Source organism: Anthonomus grandis, chromosome 22 (assembly GCF_022605725.1).
Source record: "Anthonomus grandis grandis chromosome 22, icAntGran1.3, whole genome shotgun sequence".
Taxonomy (NCBI): domain Eukaryota; kingdom Metazoa; phylum Arthropoda; class Insecta; order Coleoptera; family Curculionidae; genus Anthonomus; species Anthonomus grandis.
In genome coordinates, this window is record NC_065567.1 from 21190526 (window position 1) to 21211578 (window position 21053).

The 21053-nt window shown below is 29.6% G+C and overlaps 1 protein-coding gene across 6 annotated transcripts in view; it reads left to right on the top strand.

Annotated features, from left to right (window-relative positions):
• Positions 1-21053, top strand: part of LOC126748276 (protein qui-1) — a 174913-nt gene that overhangs the window by 131468 nt on the left and 22392 nt on the right. For all 6 annotated transcript variants that reach the window (XM_050457392.1, XM_050457390.1, XM_050457389.1 and 3 more), the window contains 2 exons: positions 5097-5437; positions 10121-10477. In XM_050457392.1, coding sequence (XP_050313349.1) covers positions 5097-5437; positions 10121-10477 — 698 coding nt within the window. The remainder of the gene's footprint in view (positions 1-5096; positions 5438-10120; positions 10478-21053) is intronic.

Sequence of the window (21053 nt, forward strand, 5' to 3'; positions counted from 1 at the left end):
CAAGATAAAGGGATACTTAGCTACAAGCCCAAAATTATCTTCAAAATTAATTTATTGAACTAGGATGATTAATGTAACTTAATCGTCCTCACTGTCTTGTTAGTGGGACTGGCGATAATAAATGGACTCCTAGATCTCCAGATTTATCCCCAAATGACTTTTATTTTTGAGGTTATCTTAAGAATACCATTTGAAATTTAGGAGTTTTAGAAACTCTTTTGGAAGTATAAAATTGCTTTATGATAGGTTAACTTACTGTTTAGCCAAAAAAGTTGTTTGTTTCAGATTTTTATTAAAAAAATTAATTTTTGTCAAATTAATTTTTTATAGTATTTAAATGTTTCTACTTTTATCAGAGTTTATATTTTATTATTATTTATAGCGGTTTCATTTTTATTATGCAATTTAGAGTATTATAAACATTTTGAAATTACGATTCTATATGGAATGTAACTCTGAGGTATGTAAAACAAGGTAATATTTTACTTAATTATATTGCTAATAAGTAAAGTTACTAACGTCGTACTGAAAAACAATGACTCATCTGCTAGGAGTTCGCTTTTAAGCATCTCTCTATACGTAGTGTTCGATTCCCCAACCTGTATATCTCAGACTAATAAAGGTTAAGAAAAACGGATAAAATATAAATTTTTTTCAGTCGATTTATTAAACATGTTTATTACATTTTCTGAAAATAGCGTTTTTCTTACTTAGTTTATTAGATTACATACGAAAACCATTATTCGAAAATGGGTGAAATATTGATTTATTCAGTTTTATTGGATACATTTTATTTTATTTTTACTATTTGAATATGCTGAAAATTTTATTTTTCCTATGAAGTTTATGAGATTAGATACGAATACCACCATTTTTTTTAAATTATTTAATATAGGTTTAAAAGAAAATGCCAATGCGATAAATCAGATTAATAAACACGAATAAAACTAGTAAAATATATACATTTTAGTAGGTAACTAGATAAACTTTTTCAGCGAAATCATCCAATCCAATCTTTCTCTTAACCTTCTCGTATTTAATTTTTAAATTACTTTTTTAATCATATCAGTAAGTTTGAAATTGCTGAATGTAATTTTTAAAAAGATCTTATCTTGCCAAAAAGTAATCCTGTTACTATCAGAACTCCTAAGAACAAATTTTCAAACCTTGTTAGAGAGTCGCATCTAAATCTGATAAAAGGCAAAATCAATACGGAAAATTTGAGCTAACGCTTACGTTTTTCCAAAATAAATTTTTAAAGAAGTTTCCATTTTTTCACACACATCGGATGTTTGTTCAGTTTTGATCAAAAGGGCCCACGGTTAAATCAAAAATTCATAAATCCACCCTGTCCTTTTAATATCACTCAATTTCTCTTTGCCAAGCCGAGATGGGATTTTTTTTCGATGTCTGGTTTTCCTGAAATACAAGTTAGACGCAAAACAAATATTTTTTCATTGTTTGAATTTTACCCATTCCTTAATTTGGCCTTCGGAAATAAATAGCGAGCTTTATATATTAAATATTAAAATACAGCCTTTATATTATAATATAAGGCCCTAGGGTAGTAAATTTCAATTTTTGTTCCAACAACAAAGTTTCGGTGCAACGCCAACGTATAATTATTGAAAGGAAAAATTAAATTAAGTTTTAATTTAAATTTATATATCATAATTATTATTCTCTTATTTATTTTCATTGTAATTTTAAATATATGTATTTGCTCTTAAGAATAATGTTCCTTACATGTTTTAAATTACGCATCGTGTTATACTATGAAATTAAATATAGCACCATTATAATGAAATCTATCCTGTACAGTATGTACAAAAGAAAATGAGTGCCACATCCTTTTAAATTATGCAGTCTATAAAAATATATTTTTTTAAATAAACTTTAAAAAAATAAAATTGCAATTCAAGGGAGTGCAAAAAAACAAGAGGCAGATCTTTTATAAGATACTTAAACAAAATCCTTACAAATATGTGGATAGTAGAAGTAATGAGAAGACAGAAGATTGGCGAAGGCTTGTACCATCAATAGTGATGACTTGAAATCAACATATACATTTATACTCCACGCGATTTTCATATTAACTGGACCTAATGTTAATTTTTTACGAATTTTTATTATATTTATAAAAAAATTATCCTCGTGTCCATTTAAGTTATGCAATTTATGTAACGTTTGCCCAAGCATGCTGAATAAAAATATTTATTTCTTGAAAACTATTAGATTGACTTACGGTCTTCTTTATTTGATGTTAAAAATATTCATTTATATTACACGAGATTACCATGTTAATTGGACTTAATGCAAATTAAGTTAATAAAAAATTTTATTGCATTCATAAGAAAATAATTTTCGTGTCCGTTTAAGTTATGCAGTTAATGTAGTTTTTGCCCAGTCATGTTTGATAAAAATTATTATTTCTCGAAAACTATTAAAGCAATATACTTGCAACTTCTTTTACTTGATTTTAAAAAGTTTTTTATAAACTACATAGTTTTTACGTAAATTAGACTTCATTTGAGTTTTTATACAAAATTTAATTTTTGCACATACACTCGCTTATTTCATAAAAATTATTAGACCGATTGACTTGCAGTCTTCATCATTTGGTTTTAAAAATATTCATTTGTATTCAACGTGATTGTCATGTTAATTGAATTTAATGGTAATTTTATACGAATTTTTATTGCATTTATAAAAAAATGATCCTCGTGTCCATTTACGTTATGCAATTAATATATTTTTTACCCAGGCATGTTTAAAAAAAATCATTATTACTTAAAAAATATTAAACCAATTAACTTTTAACCTATTTCATTTGATTTTAAAGTTTTTTTTAATAGGCCGCATAGTTTTCGAATGAATCAGGAGTTTTGGTTTGAGTTTTTATGAAAAATTAAATTTTTTTACATAACCCCGCTTATTTCATAAAAACTATTTATTTAATTTTAAAAACAATAATCTATATTTCATGTGACTTTCATGTTAATTGAGTTTGTATGGTAATTTTTACAAATTCTTAAAATGTTTATTGCAATTATAAGAAAATGATGCTCGTGTAACTTTTGCCCAGGCATATTACATAAAAATCATTATTTCTTGAAAATTATTGACTTGCAACCTCCTTTACTTAATTTTAAAGAGTTTTTTTTAGTATAGTTTTCATATAATTCAGACTTTATTTAAGTTTTTATGCAAAATTTAATTTTTGCACAGACACTCACTTATTTCATAAAAACCATTAGACCGATTTGCTTACAGTTTTATTTATTTAATTTTATAAATTTCATTTATATTCAACGTTATTTTTATGTTAATGGTATTTTTTATTATTATTGCGTTTATAAGAAACTGATTCTCGTGTCCATTTAAGTTATGCAATTAATGTAATTCATAAAAGTGATTATTTCATGAACACTATTAGACCAATTAACTTGCAACCATTTTTACCGCTTGCCACCTAGTTTTCTTGTAAATTAGACTTGATGTGTGTCTTTATGGAAAATTTAATTTTCAATAAAATTCAAATAAAACATGTCATTATAAACTAGAGTAGTATTTTGCCAGAAAACTTATATATTTTTGTCTTGTTACTATTTAATTTCAAATTTTTTGATTTGTATAATAATAATTTGTATTTTAAGATTTACCTGTAGATTATAGGTAGGTAAAGGTTTCTAAGGTAAAGTAAAAGGTTTCTAGATCGAATAGAACAAATCAAATATGCTTTATTGTTACTACAAAAAAAATGGTTTTAAACAAAGCATTAGAAACTAAATTAACTAAAATATAGATTGCAAACTAGATCTAACTATACATACATTCATTATAGCATTAACAGCCAGTATACAAATTCACATTAGTGTATTATTTTTTTTTTTTAAACACATATTAAATAAAAGAGATAAGCAAATATTTAAAGCAGACAAATGTGAAGAAGTTTGAAGTCAATGTAATGTTCAATAATTGTATAAAGTTAAATTATTTTCAAAGGTAGCAATATAACCATAACAATAAAAAAATGAGCCCATCCTGTATAGTATATACAAAGGAAAGATGTAAATATCAGCATTTTCTTTTAATAATAAATTCTATAATTTTTTATGGTATACCCGACATACTAATTAGCATTAAGAAAAGATGAGAATCACCCCTTGTTAAGTTATGCATTTTATTAGACTTAAAATCCTCCAAATCAATACTACTAAAATTAGCTTAACTAATAAAAATTAAATGTGAGTGAATTAAAAATATAAATTAAATACAATCAGAGCCAAATTTGTGCCAATAATTTTATAATTTTTTTGTTTACACTTTATATACAAATAATAAACAAAATTAACGAGCACCTATATTTCCAATAAAATTGAATAAATGTCAATGACGAATTTAACGAAAACTAATAAAATATTATTTGGTTACAATATTGAAAATGCCACACTAGTTAATATAATTGTTTGAGCTAAATTTTAATTTATAATTAAAAAAAATAAATAAAAAGAGAAGGTAGGAAAACAATTAATCAAGCTGATTAAATAAAAAAACCAAATCCATCATTCATATTTCTCTCTAATATAATGCCAACAAAAATTAAATGTTGGCAATAGCAAAAGAATAATGAGGTCCCGATTGATTCGAGATCCACAATGGGCGTCGATAAAGACCCCACTGGCTTGAGTCCGGGTTCAAAACAGAATTGGAATTTTAAATATAAAAGCTTTTACGGTGTACTTCTTCCATCGAGACACGTGAATAGAAGGAAAACAGCACGGTTTTCTCGCATTTTCTCCCGATTGCCAGTTTTTCTTGGGAGAACTGGCCCGCTCTTTTCTTGCTTTTTTTGGACGCCTGTAATCTTGGATATATTGCAAAGGATTTCTGTATTGGGAATCCCGTAATTGATAACACTTTAGCTTTAATAAAAAGAAAAACAGTGGAGGCAAGAAAGTTTAGCCTGAAAACGGAAAAAAACCTTTTTATACGACCATTATGAAATACATGGATAAGTTTTAATAAAAATAATTGCTTTATTCTTCTCGCTTGTTTCAGAATTAATATATGTATGCTATTTTAATTTGTTTAAGGTGGAAATCGAATAATCTTCTATCCCTTCCGAAGCACGGATACGAAAAAGAGTTTCCTAAAGCAGAAAAAGAAAACACATCACCTCAACGGACACACGGGACTAATTACCTGTATGGATATATCACGAGACGGGCAACTGACGGTAACAGGAGCAACGGATAATTTAGTCAACGTCTGGCAATTAAATAACCAAGAGCTAGTATTAAGTTTAAATGGACATACAGGGCCTGTGACGGCTCTCAGTTTCGCCCCAAGTGCCACATTTGTGGCTTCTGGATCTGAGGATAAAACTGTTAAAGTATGGGGACTTACCCTCGGGACTCTTGTGTTGACTTTTTCGGTGAGTTTTTTAATAAGATATTAACAATTAGAGTCGATTTGTTCATTGGAGTTATAAACCTAAAAAGATTCATTGTAGCTCCTTCAAACTGTACTTAGACTTAACTGCCTGAGCTTTTTTAGAGTGGGAAATATTTTAGAAGTAACAATTTTCAAAATTCATAAAAGTTTTGTGATTTTTTTAAAATCTTATCATCACTCATAACGCAAAAACAAAGATTGTTCTACATTTGAAAATTTTTACAATAAGCGCCTATTTCAAGGGTTTTTGGAAAATGAACAAGAAATTATAAGAATAATAATATATATTTATTTAGCAAACGTGCTACACATAGCAACAGAACATATAAATGATCCAGAAATACCCCGTTAAGGAGTCAGCCCACAACCCAAATATGGAGCAAGTCGAATAATAAAAAAAAGATTATAATAATTACAAAATTCTACGCAACATGTAGAAAAAAACTCTTTACGCATATTGCTTCAGAAGTAAAAAAAAATTAAATAATGGAAATTAAAAGCACTAAGCATAAAATGACACTAGGACAAGTGGGTTCTCACTAACTTTATAAAAACATGCAGAAAAGTGCATTCGTTAACAAAATTTGGTAACATTAAAATCGGATTAACTTTTATATAAGAATTGAGCATTTAATTAGAATTATACTTATCTACTAAAATAAAATTTAAAGAAGGACGTGTGTCATAATTATAAACACGCTAAAAAATTTAATTATATCATAAATATGCGGTGGTAACATTTTATTTTTTGCTTTAAACAGGATGTGAATAAAATAAAAAATCGCTTTTAGTGATTATCTAAAAGTGATTTTTTATTTTATTTACGGCAGGTTTGACACATTAAGCATTAATGACGCCAGTGTAAATTTGTTGCATTTTAAATAAATAGTTCTAATTGCTTTGTTCTGCACTAACTCTAATTGATTGATATTAAACTTAGGTAAGTTATAAAGAAATGAAAAATTTTCGTGTTACGTGGGTGAAAATTTAAATTAACGTCGAATTTAACACGTAGATATTTAATTTGTCATCCATGTTCTATTGCAATACTGCTTATACCAATATATTTATTTATTTATTTGTGGCTATATTTTGGCTATATTTTTATTATTAACGTGCTCATTGCTTAAAAACAAAGAAAATTACAGTTTTGAACATTTTACAGTTATTGTTCGTTTAAAATGTTTAAACCTATTTTATTGTTTTTTGAAATATGTACAAGAAATTGAGAAAAAAAATATTTTCGTAAAAAAATTTTTATCAAGTCACTTATAACTCGAAAATAAAGAAAATTTGTACACTTATTGCTCATTTCAATTGACTAGACACCTATTTAAGCATTTTTTGAAAAATTAACAAAAAATTAAGAAAAATTTCTGTTGCAAAAAAATTTAATTCAAAAATCTTATTAACACGCTTATAACTTGAAAATAAAGAAAGTTTTAAATTCAAAAAATATCTTCATTTATTGCTCATTTAAATTGACTTATTTCGGCGTTTCTTAGAAAAAATTAAGAAAAACAAATTGTAAAAAAAATCTTTAGAAATCTCATCAACTCCAAAATAAAGAAAATTACACTTTTCAAAATTTTTACAGTTATAACAGTATATTACTCTTTTAAAACAATTAGACACCTGTTTTAGCGTTTTTTGAAAAATAAACCAGAATTTGAGCAAAAAATCTTTTTGATAAAAAAAAAATCATAAAAAATCTCATCAACTTGATAACTCGAAAACAAAGAAAATTATACATTTTAAAATTTATTACTCATTTAGACTGACCATATATTTTAGCATTTTTTGAAAATGAACAAGAAATTGAGAAAAAATATTTTTGTAAAAAAAAAATTCTTAAAAAATATTATTAACACGCTCATAACTCAAACATAAAGAAAGTTACACATTAGAAAATGTATGCACTAATTGCTCATTTATGTTGATTAGATACCTATTTGATCATTTTTTAAAAATTGTACAAGAAAATGATAAAAAAAAATTATTTGAAAAAAAACAATTCCTTAAAAAATTTAATCTGAACAGAAGTTTCTATACTTATTGCTCAATTAAAATGTTTAGACACCTACTTCAGCCTTTTTTTAAAAAATCTACAAGAAATTTCTTAGTGCTGTTCACGTTTTTAGTACAATTTTAAAAAGAGATTTTAGGTTAAAGTACAAAATAGTAAAAGAATTTTGTACTATTTAATAAATTGTACTGGAAACTACTTGTGCAGTTCCGACTATTTTCACAACTTTTGCATTGGAATACATTAGAAACTCCTAGATACGTACTTAGTACAATTTTAAGAACAAAACTCTTTTAAATTAGTAGTATTCAGGATGTCAATTTGAAAACTTCCCACTCTTGATATCTTTCTTAAAATTAAAAATATTTAAAATCGGAAAAACTTATCAATTTTCTTTGTAAGGGGGGCACTTTAAATGAATCTTTTTAGCCTTTTTGTTTTAACCCCCTAAGAGGGGTGGATGTCACCCTTGGAATCTTACATCGGAACGGGGGTCAAGTGTCACATCGTTTTAAAGGGCATCCAATTCTCTTTTCACTAGTATCCCACTTTGTTGCTTTTTGTCTAGAGGTTTCCGAATAATAGCGTTTCAAAGTTGCAGACACAAACAACTTTCCTGCATTGAGATTTTGATTTTCAGGTCAATGTTTACACAAAAACTATTGCATTGGGTCTAGTTGCAAAAGATTAGGTTAGTATTATACTGTTAAAATCGTTGAATAACACGAAGAAAATTGTTGTTTAAAAAATTGATTTTTTATTTATTGAATGTCAGAACTTTTTGTTTGAAGAGAAATCTCTAGAATAAAATACATCTAGGATCTAGTTACTCACTATCTTATAATTTATTGAAAATATAGTTCATTTTCGTGTAAACAATATTAAAGTATTTTTTCGAACTTCTCTCTAAATCTCGGAAAACTTTACTGCAATTCGCCGATTTAATCAGCAATATCAGCAGGTTGTATTTTATAAACAAAAAATAAAGGTGATCTTGCAGGCAATTCAATCGGTTCTCTTCTGCCAATCTATCTATCTAGGAATCTTTATTTCAAGTACTGTCAGTACCGAAAGAAAATAATGAGAAACTCTATGGCATGCATATTATCATTTACAAATATAAATGTAAACTTTTTTATCTCTTCACTAATTTACCCACTTTTAATTTATAATCTTTGGTCACCAATTCACAAGAATAACTAACACCTTCGGAGATAATATTTTGCTGTTTGTTCCATGAAAATATTACTTTCTAGTCTAAATTTAGCACTTTTAAACACTACCTCGCCATTTTTGAATCAATCTAAACCTAAATAAGTTTAACTTTAGGTTTTATAAAGGACTGTTACAATACTTTTTATTTTTGGCTTTTTCTAATTAACTAGAACGGCTGTTTGAGATGTTTAAATAAAATAAGGAAGTCTCACCATAAAACCGTCTGTGGCAATAAAGTACTCATTTCATTCCAGGCGAAGCATTTTACCAAAATTGCAGAAATCCGTTCTAAACTTTTAACACGGAAACAACAGATGTAAACCCGTGAGAGTTACATTTAAATTTTAAATTAATCCTTAGTATCAATCCAGGCACTTCGAATAAAATACGTGCGAAAATTCTGAAATTATTTTTATTTTTGGAAGTAATATGTTATCTGTTTGCCCTTTACTACCAAAAAAACTCAATGTACATACTGACCTTTTGTGAAAAAAACTTTTTATAATCCAATATAAAGTAAGCAGCCTAAAATTTAAATGAGAAGAAGCGAATCTTGAGTCTCAAATTTCAAATTAACTTATTTAGTAGAAATTCTTATTATATCTGAAATAATTCCTCCTAGTTTATTGTTCAAACAAAAATTTTAACCAGTTGATCTCTAGTGCCATTAACTACTTCTAAGTTGACGTCTATATTGTCTGTAGCGCCCTTTTCTATAAAGCTCTTTTAGCTATTTCTCTCTCTCACCTTCCAGAATCCCTATCCACAGTAAATGTATCAAATAAATCTACTAAAGTGTGATCCATAAACTGCTTTCTAAATGCCCTATAGTAGATTTAACAACCGGCGTGCCCTTAATTAACGGCTTGTTACTGTAAACATCCGTATTTTCTAAGTTAAATCAGTTTTGTTAGTCAAGCAGGGAATCTCGGTTTTATTTCCTTTGCTAATTCTTGGCAAGTTATTAGAGTCAAGGTCCATCCATATTGATTTACAAAGATATTACCATGACTTGGAATTATTCTAATGTTCTTTTGACAAACAATTTTTATGTAAATGTCTTTAGTTTGAATCAACTAGAGCTTTAAAGTTAGAGAAACTTTAGAATTTGGCCCTTTTTTAATAAATTGAAAATGTAAGATTTATCTTACTAAAATATGGCATAAATTAAATGGATTCGAGTCCTCTTTTTATTTTAGTGAGAAGTTACTTTGAAATTTTACCTAAAAAATAATGAAAGCGCACCCCATCTCTATCTTTTTTAATGAATTAAAAATGTAAGATTTGTCTCAATAAAATATGGCATAATTTAAATGGACTCGAGTCCTATTTTCATATTTTAGTAAGAAATGTTACTTTCACCTGTCTTATTATGAGAAAAGTATTTAAGTAATACTACAAGTAGTTTATTATTTCTTTTAGCGTCACTCAGCATCAATAACATCAGTATTTGTATTAATGGACTCAAGCCGAATAATCTCAAGTGATATAAACGATAAAGTATACATCTGGCATGCTGATAATGGTACGGTTTTGCAATCCTACTCGGGTCCAGGTGAATCCGTTAAAACAACCACCAACATGAAGTATGCCGTGGCAACTAACGGGGATACAACTTTAAAAATTTGGTCCTTGACAAAGGATGATGAACGTTATACAATAACACATTCGGAGGAGATCACTTGCTTTGAGATCACGGTTGATTCTCAGTATATTATTACAGGATCCAAGGATATGTCTTTGAAGGTTTGGCTTATTGCTGGAGGAAAACTTTCACAGGTAAGTACATTAAATGTTATTAAGTTAAGTTTAAGTAGATTAAGGTTGGCAGCCCTTTGTTGTCCAAAGGTTAAGAATGTTTAAAATCTTTTAGGCTTAAAGAATAACATCAATTCTCTTCTTCTTCTTTTACAGCTCTCTCCTCTATATAGACATCCCCTACATTTTCCATGCTTCTTTATCCTGTGCTATCTGATGCCAAGCTTTACCAACCCTCTCTTTGGCATCATCTAACCAAGATCTTTCGGTTCAGTAATACTTCTTTTATGCAGTCGTGGTCTCCATTATATTATGTGTTTTGTCCAACTTGATTCCAACCCATCCTTCTTTTATTTCTGTTCTGGTAACATGGTCCCTAAGAATTAGTCCTAACATCGGATTCGTGCGTTAATTTCAGTGGTTTGATCTTCCTTACCTTATTTAATAATAGGTCACAGGTAGAGGCGTCGACTTTTTATATGACCTGATTGCCGAGGACGATAACAATATTATCAACTGCAATCACGATTTTTCTTTTATTTAGGATGCAATTTTGACCTCTTCCAACATTTTCTGTAATTTACGGGTATCCTGAATAATAAGCACCACATCATCTGCAAAGCAAAGATGGTTTAGATGTTTCTCGTCAATTCTCATGCTTTTTTGTCCCATTCCAGTGTCTTACAAATGTCTTCTAATGCTGAAGTGAATAACTTTGGAGAAATGGTGTCACTCTGCCCAACTCCCCTTTTTATTATAGTCTATTAGTTTCTATATCTTTTGCTATTTTTATTATTGCATTTGCGTTGATATATATTTTATTCAATAGATTTTTATATCTCGAATCAACTCTTGCATTTTTCAAGGCTTTAAAGATAGTTCGAATATTCTTATGCTTTATTATAGTCAACGAAAGCAAGGAGCAGTGGTTCGTTGTCTCTTCTTCTTCTTCTTAGCCTGTATTAATCCACTCCTAGATGTAGGCCTCTTTCAAATCTTTCCAAGCGCTTCTATTCCTGCAACATTTTGAATATAATGTCGCCTTCGTCTATGGAGTGTACCAATGCTCCATTTAGTCTTTCTTGGATGCCAAATAAATATTACATCTTTGGTCATCTTGCTTTGCTATATGATCAGCATATCTCCATTTAAGCTGTGCCTTAAGCCTTAGTACATCCGTCATTTTAGTTCTTCTACGAATATCCTCGTTGCGAACATTATTCTTTAAAGTGATTCCTATTATAGCCCGAAAGGCCGAAATTTACGAGTAATTGCCGCTGTCGCAAATCCATAAGTGAGTACCAGCATTACACACGAGTTAAAAACAATTTTAAATTTATCGAAAATTCACTAGACTTAAGGATAAATCGAAGTTTGCCACAAACTCCCCAGGTGAGCCTGCCCTTGTAATTTCAGAAGATTGATTTTATTTGCCAAGCTGAACTTTGCTAGTGTCTTTTTGGCATGGTTTGTCTAAGTATACCAGAAAAACATCACTTTGTTCCAATACTTTTCTAATTTACAGACTGAGATAACGATGTATAAATGAGAACCCAGCTCTTCCACCCATTTCCTACATCATCGTTTCATTTCTTAATAGTGTTTGGCTTGCCTAAAAATAGTGTTTTTCTGGCATAGTTTGTCCAATTGAACCAGAAAAACATCACTTTGTCCCAATACTGTCACACTGTCCCAATTTACAGACTGAGGTAAAGAGGTATAAATGAGAATGCACCTTTTCCACCAATTTCTAATATCATCGTTTCATTTCTTTAATATTGTTTGGATGGCCTGGAATAGTGTTTTTCTAGCATGAATTATTAAACTGAACCACAAAAACATCACTTTATTTTAAAACTTTTTTAATTTCCATACTGAGCTAAGGATATATAAATGAGAATGCATGTTTTCCTTCGCCTGTGTGGGCATGTTGCAACATCGTCGGCAAACCGTAAATGGGTTAGACGCACCCCATCAATATTATTTCCTCGCTCTTGCCAGGCAAGTTTTTTGATGACATCCTCCAAGGCAAGAATAAAAAGTTTTGGTGAGATGGAGTCTCCCTGCCTTACTCCTGTTTTGATTGGAAACTTGTCTGTTTTTAAATCATCTATTGTTACATGAATTAAACCATTATTACAGATTGCATTGCCTATTCCAGAAATAGCCAAGTTTCGACAGCGTCAAAAGTCTTCGGGTAGTGAATTATTATACTTTGTGGTTTTTTCAATAAGAGTACGAAGTGTCTGTAGGTGGTCAATAACGCTAAACCCCTAACAGAATCTCATTTTTTCCACTGGTTGGTATAAGTATGAGGAGAACTGTACAGGTTTTTTAAGAAATAATAAACAGTAGTCACTATCTCCCTACGATCGCTACTTATTGTAGCATTTTTTCCGTCCGTTAAGTGCGAATTAAAACAATCAAAAACAGTCAATTAATTTGTTTACACATTGCACTACGAAAACACGATTACTCACGACTACTCGAAATATTTATTTTTACTGTATTTATTTACAACTATTATATAAATTATATCAATCTCGCACCAATATTCCGAACTTTATTTCACTGAAATGACTACTGAGTGCTATCCTAATATACTCGGCAAAATACTGCTCCGGAAGATTCTCACTATCCTTCGAGACGTCGTGCGGTGTGCCACCTGCATCATTCGGAAATGACAGAGAATCATCTAGTTTCTCGATGGTTACAACCACTATAATAGGGTATATTATACCTTGTTTTTTACTTTAGTCATTTGATATTGTTTCTTCAATCTTTTCGGATGTTCCTGTTTGTTTCTTTTTTAAGATTCTTATGTTCTTGGTTTTTATGGATCAATTGTTTTTCTTAATTTTCTTAGATTTTATGTGTATGTTTTGCTGAAATTTCGCCTTTATTTAAAGCATATAATTCTCGTTGCAATTTCAATACGATTTGAGATGTTATTGCAGAGCTCGTCCATTCCTGGTGTGGATGTTGGCGGTTTACCTAACTTAGAATTAAAATTACGTTGAAAAGTATCTTTGTTCCGACTCAAAGTTTCAACTGTTGGCTATTTTTGAGGTTGTACTAGTTTACCTCTTTGGAATCTTGTATTTATTTTAATGGTTGCTCGGATTATACTGCTAAATCGGTTTAAAACGGTAACATCCTGGTTTATCCTAGCAATTTTTATGGATATGGATGTAGACTTATTGGTCGGTAATTCTCACTGTAGAATCACCAGCGCATTCTGCCATGTTTCTCGCATAATATCGTGTGTCAGGCATTTGTTGAGAAGGATTTTGATAGGTTTAATTATTTCAGTTCTTCTCTGCTTCATCATTTCACTAGTAATCCAATCATCTCCTCTCTTGTTCTTTATTCGGGATAGTGCTAATTGTATTTCTTCTATAGGGATGTCAGGCAATTCTTCGGATCCAACATTAAGAATTATTTTGTTGTCTGCCTTTAGTGGTTTTAAAATCGTTTCTTAATATAATGGTATTGTAGAAATTCGCAATAATATTTATAAGCTAATTTTTTTTTTCAGTCGTGTTTCTATTGATGTCGTGTTCATAATCTTGAGAACTCTTCACTAAGTGTTATTACTAAATCTTTGTTGCAGTGAAATTTATAATTTTATTTAGCTCTTTATGTTCAGAGGTGCCTTTAATATTGTTTCCTGTTTTTGTCCATAAGATCTTTTATTTCTTTACTTAATATTTATATCAATCTGACTTATTAATTCTGATTTAGAATTAATTGAACGTTATGCTCTTATTAATCTGTGATCGCTACCGGTGTTAAATTATTTACTGCGTATTGTTGATTAGTTACTATGCAGTCAATCTCATTTTTAGTGTTTGAATCTGGGCTGATCTATGTCCATCTTCTTTTTGTTTGATTTTTAAAAAAGTTATTCACACAGTACATGTATGTATTTATGTTTTCTCCATCTAGATAGTGTATTAGTCTTTTACTTCGTTCATTGATCAAACCGAGTCCAAAATTACCAACGTGTTGTACAACATTTTTCTTTATCGCTAAAATATATAGAATTTAATAAATTAAACATTTTCTCTAACCTTTCCTCGCCTTTTGCTTTGATAGGGTTAAGTAAAAAGGGTGGTTTTACCTATATTGATACACGCCCAAAACCTGTAATTCTATATATTTAAAAAGGCGTTTAAATTATATGCCATTAAAAAGTCTTGTAGCTCTGTTTACAAAAATAATTACTTTACATAGATTGTCCTGCTTTGTGTTTTTTTTATCCATTAACCTAGTTTCCCTTAATAGTTTTTAACTTAATGCTTCCTGAACGTTAAAAAAACTTCTTGTCACAATTAAGGATTCGATACTGTTATGTAGATTTATATTGGAAACGTTAATATGCCCATAGCACAATGTTATCAAACGACGAATTGCACTAATTTTTTTTTCTTTTTTTGGTTAAAAATATTCCCTAGTTTTTGCTAATTTAAAAGTGGTAAAGTTGGCAGCAAGCTGAATAAATAACTGGAAATAAAAATTTTCTGAATTTATAATGTTCATTAGTTGGTCTCAATTGCCGTAAACTTTGCTACTTTTTATATAGGCCAGCTTTTATGATTTTCTGCTTTCAAATATAATATTCTATCTCGCTGTTAAAGTAGACCTCAATCGTAAAAGAAACTGGAGACGAACTTAAATAATATATAAAATCTTATATTTTAAGAATGAGCTGCTGACTTTCTTGCTCCGGTTTTTCCTGATCTAAAATTTCATCAGGAAAAATATATAGTGATAACCGTCTAACATATATAAAACTTAACCCATCAAAAGAACCACGTAAAAATGGCATTACGGAGGACGAAAATTCCGTCCATACGGCATATGGCTTTTAACGAGCTAAACATGCAGCTTAAGCGGGTGTTTTCGATGGCAAGCATCAAAGGCCAAGGGCATTACTACTCGAGTGGTGAAATGCTTGGCTTAAGCAATATTATCGTGTTCCATAAACTTTTATAGTTCGTCAACCCTTTAAACGTTCAGAGAGAATTGCTTTGTTGCACTTGCCCCTTTGAAAATTGAGCAATTACCAGGCGTTGTTTAAAATTGCATTACTAGCCTTAGGTCGATACTTTGTTGTTAATGTTCTAAGGAGATAATTCAATTTGCGAATATATCCCTCAACTTTATATATCCCTTAGCAGGTCGTTAATATAAATTCAACTTATTGAGGTTTAGATTTTCCTTCAAAGGAAACAGTATTAATCCTTAAGACACACAGCAATATTATTTAGTTGTAACATAATATATTAAAAGGCATAACTTAAATGGATATGATTCCTGTTAATACTGCAACTGTGTACGATGTGAAATGATGAAAATTCCGGTATATTTGTAATTTAATCTTTAGCCAGAATAATTTTAGTTTATGGTAAAAACACGAGTCAATCTCTGGGATAATGAAGATGGATCCATGCATTTCATACGTGTCACGGTGTCAGGGGCAAAATTTAAATTATGCCGCGGAAATTGTTTTGATTTCGTATTTTAGATTTAACATCCAAAATACAAATTTGAATATTACGGAAAAAATTATTAAAAAAGCACCAGTAAAAATTAAAAAAAAATCTGACTTTATTTTAAGCCGTCGAGTATTAACTAACAGCAAAAACAAAATAAATAATAAGTTTTTGAAACATTGAGTAGATTTTTAGTTTAATGAAAAAATACTTTACAAAATTTTAAATATTTTAAAAACTTATGTAACAATTTTATTGATCTTAATGTTATATGAAAGATAAGTTTCTTCACCAAAAAGGTAATTACAGGTTTTTTTTTAAATACAGCGGTTTTTATAGTTATTGAGTAATTATTCAATAGATTATAAGAAAAATTGATGCTATCAACGGCTTTACAAAAATCTAGATATATTGAAAACCATGTAACAATGGGGTAATTACTTTCACCTTAGCGGTATTTATAAGTTTCCTTATAAATACCGCTGGTTTATAGTTATTGAGTAATTTTTCAATGGATCGTAAAAAAAATTATACTATCAAAGGCTTTATAAAAATCCAGATATATTAAAAATGCCCTCACAAGTTTCCTAATTAATACGAAAAATTTTTAGTTCTTAAATAATTTTTCTGATCTTGATACTGTCAAAGGTTTTATAATGTCTAAACTAAACTTAAGTGAATCTGACACCAAGAATGTGGCTAGTTTTATAATTACTGTGAAATCTCTATGCGATGATATCAGATCCATTAAGCTTTCTTTTAAGAGCTCATTCTTAGACGTTAAAACTAAAATTTCCCCGGAAAAAACATCTCTGAAAACGAGAATTTTGTTGCGTTTAAATCTTATTGTTTTATATCGGGGTACGGCGCGGCGGTCGAATAAGCAGCAACAAATTAATTCAATTATGAACTCTTATTTATTTTTAAAATTTTTAACGTAAAATGATCGAATAAGCAGCAACAGTTCATTTTTTATGGATGTTTCAGTTTTTGGAGAAAGGCGGTTGAATAAGCAGCAATAAATTAATTTTATTACAAACTCCTACTTATCTCTTTTAAGTTCATTTATTTTCCGAGATGGATGGTCGAATAAACAGAAACAAATTGATTTTATTGAGAACTACCATTTATTTTTTCAATTTTCAAAGTGAAGTGGTCGAATAAGCAGCAACAAATCTATTACGAAAACCTTTACTTATTTTTTAAAGATTTTTCAATTTTTGGAGAAGGGCAGTGGAATAAGCAGCAAGAAATTGATTTTTTTCTCAAAAACTTTCATCACTTTATATCATTGATGGCTCAGGGGTGATTGTTAGATACCCCCTTAATTCAAATGAGTTATTTCTGGGACAAACATATGATTTTCTTAGTTTTTTTGAGAGGGTTGATACCAAATAATAGGCTTCATTTCATTTTTACTACCAAAAGAAATCTAATTGTAAGTGAAGCTGCTGACTACCTTTTTATATTTTTTTAAATCTTTATTTATTTATAGACTTATGTTCATCTATAGGTAAATGGATCTTATACATAAGATTATCTTTGCTTTCCTTAACAAATAAATCAAACTTACTGATCGAACAAATGCTCTCTAACGTCATTATTTGCCACCATCTTTTACCTGGTTAAGAGCCTTGCCAGGGTTTGACTGGAGTCATTTTGTTTTTCCAAAAACTCTCTAAAAATAAGATCTATAAGTTGATGGTCCTTATGCTTCTCTGAGAGTACTATCAAGTCATCTAGCTTTTCTTTTATTTAAGATTCCAACTGGAAGCGGTAGCAAACGTAGGACCGATACATGGAAGACACACGAAGTATCTTCATTAAAACGTAATTGAGAAATATGAGGAATGATTGGCGTATTCATGTTTTTCTTGATGTATCATCATAAAGAACCCTTGGCGGATAATGCGACTTTTGACCTTCCATAGTAACTGGCCATGGATAAATAAGGGAATGCTTCTTTTTTGATGGAAACCAAAAACATATAGGCTTATAATTCAAATAAAACTAAATATGGCAGGGGAAAAATCTTTAATATTGAAATCAATAATTATTTGTGTAGAATTAATTGGAAGGGTGTGGTTCTGAGTTCATTCGGCATTATTCTAGCAATCTCAGATTTCATATTATGCATTTGACCATAGCTCTAATTGTTTCTTTTCAGAGATTTAAAACATCTCATTTTCCCAAATGGGTTTCAGCTGAATTATGATGTTAGGTTAACCCCTAACGGATGCTAATGCAATTGTTGATATTGAGGGTTCAAGGAAAATGACAATTTTGTTGCATTTTGACCTTACAGGTATTGTTTTATCTTAGGGTACGGCGGTCGAATAAGCAGCAACAAAATTATTTTACTACGCCTTCTACCTATTTTTTTTATTCTTTGAAGAACGGCGGTCGAATAAGCAACAATAAAATAATTCTATTACAAACCTCTACTTATTTTTTAGGGATTTTTCAATTTTTGGAGAAGGGCGGTCGAATAAGCAGAAGAAATTGATTTTTTTCAAGAGCACTGCCATCGCCCTAAATGAATGATGATTCTGGGGTGATTGTTGGATGACTCCTTAATTTGCTGTTATATAACTAATTGATAGCCCTGAAGACGACTTTTCCCTAATAACCCCTTTAGTTAAAAAATTATTTTTTCTTAAAATAATAATTTATGGTTACCGAATAATCCGAATAATAAGAAAATGTTTTTAATATCAGTTCAATCAGTCATTCAATTTTATCATCAGTAAAGAACACTCGGAAATATCTAAGATATATCTAGAAGCCTATCTCAGCTTCTATTCGATGTCGTATTTACACCAGACAAGATAAATGATTAAATTTTCTCCGAGCAGAAAATTTTATTTCAATCCATCCAGGCACATTGGCTAGAGATGTTTTAACAACTCCGAGGTTCGGTTCGTTGGAATCATTATTAAGTTCGGAAATCTTAAACATTATGCCGAGATGGCATGAAAACATCTCAGTTTGGCTATATTACGCGAAAACTTCTTTTAAAGTTCCTTTTTAAATGGCTATTGTGTTTTGTGTTCACAGCAACAACTGAAACTCTATGAACTTACTTCAGAACTTTTTGCTTGAGTGAATCAAACAAAAAAAAAGGAAAAACACCAAATTTTGTAACAAACAAAAAAAGAATAAAACCCTTAACGTGAGTCTCTACTGTCAAAACATTAATTTAGTTTAAAATAATAGGAAGACTTAAAATTGCAGACCGCCACGGACTTAGGAGAACGGCTTAAAAAGAATTAAAGCAATATCATTAGGCGATGTCAAAAGACTATGTTGCTTTGATATAAAGGATTAGAATTAACTACAACGCGGTAATGTGACAAGGAACTTCGTGAATTTCCTGAGTAAAATTGCAACCACAAAACCATTTACGGTGCTTTGAACTGGAGCTGAAATTGGGCGATAAATAATTATCGTTTTAAAGCCTGACGTTTATATAATATTATGATGGTGGATTTGTTGGTGTTTAAATTATTAAGTAAACATAAAAAAAGGGTTCGATTAAAACTTAAAATAGATATAGTGAGTGAAATTACACTTATTTGTTAAATATTGCGAAAAAGTAAAAATATGTCTTTAGAATGATATTGGATTATAAATGCATTTTTGAAAAATTGTGTTTTTTTATTCGCGTAGTTTGCATACCTATAATGGAAAAAAATATTTTCTATATTACCGATCTATTTTTATAGTATTTTTCCGTGTAGTTTCTTTAATTTTACTTAAATAATTCCTTACATTTTTCTATTTCTATTTTTTTAATTAATTCTTGTTAATAAACATATAGTAGATTTTACCAAACAGCATTATCAAAAATTAAAAGAAAAAATATATATAGAATCTAGAAATCTAGAAATAGAATTATAGAATAGGTAGACCAGGATCAACTGCTTAATCAAATATAATTGGTGTAACTACATCCTTTGGAGGATAATGGAAACTGGAGAAGGATATTCTTATGTTAACTTAGTTATATAGCATTTAATCAACTTAGTTTCGTTAAAAATCGCTTCTGAATAGTAAAACACATGCCTAAATAATTATTTGTATCAGCTTTAGATAATATGAGTCAGGTTGATTTAATTCATGTTACGTCCATATCTACAAAGTTTTTGACCGCATTCCCAAATTTGTACTTTTTCATATATTGAAATATTTTAGTTTTTCTAAGTGCTTAGTTGCTACGATAAAATCATATTTACGAGCTGGTAAACAAGTTATGGAATATGAACGCTTTAAGCGTCATGCATATGAACTTTGCTCGCGAGTCATATCTTACTTGGTACCACTAATTTTTTTATTATTTATTAACGATGCTATCAAATTACCCAACTGTTTTCAGATGATAAAAATTATGAATATGACTGTCAGGTAAATCTTAATAAAGTTGAAAGTTGTTGCAATGTCATAAACTTTATAGATGCTCTGTCGGTTAATTTTAATTATACAGTAAATAATCCTGTATTATGTAAAGTGAATGAAGAATCTGCGGATCTGATTTTGATAGTGGCGAGAATCGTTTCTGATTCTGCTAGGTTGTAATGGTCGATATTTTGGAAATGTTAATACTCTAATGGATTCATAATCTTCTCTTACATATGCTTACATTTAGAATATGGATCTCTAATGAATTTAGGTGGTCCTTTTGGGCTTGGCAGAGCTGTTCGTAAAATATTTGTAGTTTCCTTCTAATTTCTTGTTTGTCACTCTTATTTTTTTTCTTATTAGTTCTATCGTCTCAGGTTTTAATTTAGTATCTCGTCACTATCTTATTTTACTGCATGCGTTTTTTGGACCTGTCCGTATGCTATACGACACTTTATTAAGGGGTCAAATTGATGTAATTTACCTTGATTTCTGCAAAGCTTTTGAGCAAACTATCACCTTATTACTTCTTTACGAGTTAAAATATTTTTAGTTTTTCTAAGAGTTTAGTTGCTACGATAAAATCATATTTACAAGGTAGTAAATATTTTATGGAACATGAGGGGTTTAAGTGTCATGCATAGGAAGTCCCGTGGGCATCTAACTTGGCACTGCTTCTTTTTTTTATTATTTATTAATGA